This window comes from Monoraphidium neglectum (assembly GCF_000611645.1).
Source record: "Monoraphidium neglectum strain SAG 48.87 unplaced genomic scaffold scaffold00842, whole genome shotgun sequence".
Taxonomy (NCBI): Eukaryota; Viridiplantae; Chlorophyta; class Chlorophyceae; order Sphaeropleales; family Selenastraceae; genus Monoraphidium; species Monoraphidium neglectum.
In genome coordinates this window covers 2,516-7,662 of record NW_014012786.1, presented here as the reverse complement: position 1 = coordinate 7,662, position 5,147 = coordinate 2,516, and the positions used below count along the sequence as shown (strand labels likewise).

Sequence of the window (5,147 nt, the reverse complement as noted above, 5' to 3'; positions counted from 1 at the left end):
CCTGACAGCCCCGCCCCCCTCCCCCCCCCGCGCCGGCTGGCGCGCATGCGGCGCGGCCGCCCCGGCCTCACCGGCACGCAGTGGCGGTGCAGGCCAGGCCCTGTTGCTGCACGTGCGTGCGCCTTGTCTCGACATGCTCGACCTTACACAACGCCGGGCACAAGCACAGCGCCGGGTGCTTCGAGCAGCTCATTTTGGCATTCTCGACCACACCTGTCCTTATGTTGCCCTGCAACCTGCCTCAGGAGGAGGCTGAGGGTCGCCCAGCTGCAGCGAGGTGAAAGCGCAGGCCGGGTTGGTGCGGCACTGCATGCCGCAGTGGGGTGGTCGACGCCGGCACGGCAAGGCACCACATCGCTGTTGGGGCCCTCTGCTTGGTGGATGGACCCAATGTGCATCCCACCTTTGCATGGCTGTCTCCTGCCCATCCCTGTGCGTGCAATGCACCTGCTACTGCCTCCCAACCTTGAGCAAATTCCCTTCCTCGCATACTCCCTTGGCAACTTTGTAGGCGGTGGACAATTGAAGGGGATTGACTTGTTCGCGAGGTAGGAGCGTGACTGGGTCCTGATTAGTGGCGCGCTACTGGTACCCACCTTATGCAGTGCAGTCCTCCTACCACTGGAGTGTCCAACACTTACCTCCAGTGCTCCATAAGTTGCGGACCCTATCTGTTTAGTTGGCTTCATTGCAGCACTGGGGGTTTGGGTAGGCCTGGGATTACAACCTTGGAACCAAGACGTCATTGCACGCCTACCCCTATTTGTCGTTGCAGGCTGCGTGGGTGCCTCCAATATCCAGTTCTTGCGCAGACGTCGTGTTTGGCTGCCACTCAGTCTCCCTCCACGTGCCTTCCTGTGCGTTATCATCCACGCGCATCTTCAGTGCCATGGCGGACTCTGCGAACGAAGGTGCAGCTCACCCGCTGGGTGGACACCCAGGATGATGTTTGCGAAGAAGACAAGGACGCGATGACGGTGATGTTCATCCACGCTGACGACGCTACGTGCGAGGCCTACATGACCATGAACGAACGCCGTCGGAAAGCCGTTCTCAGAAAAGCTGCTGCAGGTGGGTTTCCGACCCATGGCTTTCCCATGCATGGCAGCGCTACAGTGAAGTCAATGGCAGGCGGTTTGCGCTTGGCGCAACTGCGTCGTCTTTGTTGGCAGCTCTGACGGGTAGCGGTGCTGTATCCCTGCGGAACACTGCTGGTGACGACTTGGAGTGTGTGGGGTATTCTTTGTGCGGGCAGGCACGTATGCAGTCGTGTCCTTCCGGCCAGGTACGACTTGGCGTCGTGTTCTCGTATGCGAGGGTGTGTAGCATTTGCAGTCATAGGCGCCCAATGCATGCTTAGCTGCACAATGCATGGGTCGGCATGCACATTGTGCATCGCGTACTATAGGTGCCTGGTGTGCATGTGTGCGAAAGCTGCTTCATTTAGTGTTTTGAAGGGCGTGCTGAGGACTTGCTTGTGTCCAGCCGTCGTATCATGCAGTTGCCCACATGCTGAGTGAAGCTTGCTTTCGCTCCCTCCGCCCCTGCCTTCGCACATGTTGTATTCCACCACCTGTCGGCTTTCTGCACGGTGGTCATGCGACGTCTTTCGCTGTCCACGACCCTGCCATCGCTGCAATTCAGGCATGGGAGCAGCAGACTCAGGTGAGCTTCATGTGATTGCACGATCCATACAACTGGCTGGGGCCTCCGGCTAACTGGAGGGGCTCGGGCTTCATGGGTTCGGCCACAGCAGTGTTGCTGGTTGGGGTAGATTGGGACGATGATCAGTGCTAACTTCTGTTGAAGACCCAGCTGCACCTGAATAGCACAGACAATACCGCCACCGAGCATTGTGGGCAATACAGCTGCAAGCACGGGTGTTTTGTGCTCAATTCCTCATCCATACATCCCGATTGTCCATGCTGACACCACCCGCATATTGCTTCTGGCACATAGTAGTAATGATGATGATGATGCTCTGCATCCATCCCCGTCCCATCTTGTTCTTTTCACACATGCTTTGCTCCATCACCTCCTGGCTGTCCTGACACCCTGCAATCTCATCGCATCTTCCCTTCACGGTTTTTGCCTGGGCCTCTGCAAATGGTCCACAGCAGCAGGTGAGATGCTGCCAGGGTTGGCGATGTTGCTAGTGGCAAGCCTGCTGACTCTGTGTCCCCAGCCGTTGCTTGTGGAGCAGCATGCATCAGCAGTCCCAGTTGTCAATAGCAACCGCATGCACCGCCATGTGCAGCATGCCAGCTACCAGTTCGCCACTTCCAGTTGCAGTGCGTTGCATGCATCCAGTCAGCCAGCAAACTGGCTTGTAATCTGCTGATAGTCTTTTGCAACAAGCAGGGGCATGACGCTTCACCGGGGCTCACAGCAGGCTTGGGCAGCACTGTATATACGGCATGCTTGGGTGGTTCCAGGGCAGCAGGCAGCTCTGCAGCCCCGCAGCTGTGCTGCATGCCTCGTGTTGTGCCCACAAGCCTGCTTGACCTTCCTTTTGCGCTCTTCTCTCTACCCTCCATGGCTCTCACCCGGGCTTCCTCCATCATTCCACATCATCATCATCATCATCATCAGCAGCAGCAGCAGCAGCAGGTGGGTCACGCGTGGTTTTGCAATGGTGGCAATTCTGCCAACCTGCATCACGCGGTAGTTGCTCGTGGAGCAGCCATGAACTATCTCAGCAGCAGTCCTGGTTGCCGTTGGTTGGTTGCCCATGCGGCTGGGTTGCGCACATGGCGTACGCAGGGCACTGACACTAGCACATGACATGCTGAGCCTCAAAATCTGTTGTGGAGTTGTGCATGACCCATCTGCAAAACCCACCGCAGCCTCACATGGACGCCCTGCCAGCCAGCAGCCTGTTTGCACGCACTACATTGCTAATGGTGTCTGCCATCGCCGCCTGTGCCCCACTTGTGTGCTTTCGATGCCGACATGGCCATACAGCGTGCACAATAGGGCCGTGTTTGGCACCAACGGCCGTTGCCTGCTGCGTCACATGCCAATGTCGCGAGGCGAATGCGCTGCATGCTCATGAAATGAATTTCCGCTCTTTGGATTACTGCACAGGCCCCAGGATCCCACAGACCTTTGAGGGCTTCCAAGGGCTGCTGGATAAGCCGCTGGATGTGCAGATCCTGCAGCGGGCCTTTGAGCTGCTACCAGCACAGATCCAGCTGGCCCACACCAAGCAGCAGGCGCAGTGGGTGTACAACCGTGCACGACAGCTGCCAGGGTCATCTACAAAGCTGTTTGCGCGGCAGCATAGCGGCCTGCTCATCAACGGCGACTTCCTGCCCAATGTGGTCAGCAGGTCTACACTTGTGTACGCATTCAAGGACAGGGTGCCAGTGCTGCTGAAGATCCGTTCACACGAGGGCGCGGAGCATGAGGCGGCTGTGTGGGAGGCGCTGACACAGACCTGCCCCAAGCCGCCTGGCCTGGCTGGCCCCATCAAGGTGCTGCAGCTGAAGGTGGGTCCAGGTCCACATGGGTCTGAATTTTTTTCTCGTAAAGCCTCTCCTGCACCTCCCCCACTATGGCGGCCACATGACATGTTGAGCACAAGGGCTACTCGGTACGATGAATGCAGGTCATGATGCCTTCTTGCTTGGCCTACTGTTGAGCCTTACTTCATTCTTTTCACTGGTGCACTACACCTGCAGGGCAGTGCTGGACAAGCAGGCAGGCTGGGCCTGCAGATGCCACTGTACCCAGCCACGCTGCAGCACATGCCCAAGCCACTGCCTGCCCAGGATGTGCTGGTCATCGGCAAGCAGGTGCTGGACGGGCTGCTGCACATGCACCAATGCGGCTGGGCGCACTGCGATGTGAAGGTGGGCATGCTGTGCGTCTTGCTGATGACACAGTGCAGCGCACCATGAATAGTCTGCAGCATGCAGTGTAGCAGCAGCCATGCAGCAGTAACAGTGCGGCAGTGCGTTGCAGCAGGGCAATAGCGGCACAGCGTGCAGCAGTACAGGAGTGCAGCGGTATCCTAGCAGGCAACCCTGTTGCACAATGCTCCCAATTTGTAAAGGCAGCAGCCCAGCAGGTAACCCTATTGCATGAATGCTCCCAGGCAGTAGCAGCAGCAACAGCAGCAGTTGCTGGCAGCAGCAGCACCAGCTGATCTTGCCCTGCCCGCCTGCCTACTACCTGCCTCGCCAGTGACTTGGGCACCATGACTGCAGCTTCCGGACCCTGCCCACCCCTCTTGCCACCCCCTCTCTGGCTCCTCCGCCCCCTGGCATGATCCGCAGGCGCCCAACATTTTTGTGAAGGATGATGGCAGCGCTGTGCTTGGAGACTACGGAGCAGCTAGGATGCTTGGGGGCGATGCAGACGAGAAGACCCTGAGCCACATTGCATCAGACCTGCCAGCAGCATTCCAGGTGGACAAGGCCTCTGAGCAGCTGGACCAGTACCTCCTAGCTGTCACGCTGCTGGAGAAGCTGGACCTGCTGCAGCTGGGGCCGGGGGTGCTGACCACAGCAGCAGTGCGGCGGGCTGCTGGGCAGGTCCTAGCAGGTGGCAGCGCGGACCTGCACGCGTTCATAATCTCCCTGCTGAAGGCCATTGCCCACGAGTCCGGGTAGCCAGACTCGCATGCCTTGAGGCCATTCCTGTGTGCATGGGGGCGCGACAGTTGCAGGTGAAGCAGTGCATACACTGCAATTCTCCAGCGTGTTGCATGGTTTCCCACTGTTCTTCATCAGCCGACTGCTGTATTGTACCTGGTACTGTAGTATCGATTAGGATTAGGATCAGGATTGTTACAAGATCCCGCGGTCGCTCGCTCCTAGAGCCATCCAGGCTCATGGGATGTGACTTTGTAGCATCAGCAATGTGTGACTGGGATTCAAGTGGCTGCCGTGCGCCGTTCAAAGCATGCGTGTACAGAGGCCCCAAGTGTCTGCTGGTCGGCACTGCGCATAAAGGCGCGCATGAGGGCATTTGGTTCGTGAACAAGGGTGCAAAGGGCTGCGCGACGCGCGGGTCCGCGTATTTGGGGCAGTCAAGTAAAGCGTGTTCAGCAGCGGGTGGCGCGCGCTAGCAGCGCTGCCTCTGCCTGGGTGGCGCAGCAGCCGGCTATGAACGGCTCACACTTGGACTGGCAGGGGTAGTGT

At 58.5% G+C, this 5,147-nt stretch overlaps 1 protein-coding gene across 1 annotated transcript; it reads left to right on the top strand.

Moving 5' to 3' along the window:
- Positions 1-3,056: 3,056 nt before the first annotated feature.
- On the top strand, positions 3,057-4,616 carry MNEG_5574 (hypothetical protein; the record flags this gene model as incomplete). The annotated part of the gene is made up of 3 exons (XM_014045949.1): positions 3,057-3,491; positions 3,684-3,854; positions 4,281-4,616. 3 exons carry the CDS (start codon positions 3,057-3,059, stop codon positions 4,614-4,616), a joined length of 942 nt encoding a protein of 313 aa, XP_013901403.1.
- Positions 4,617-5,147: the final 531 nt, after the last annotated feature.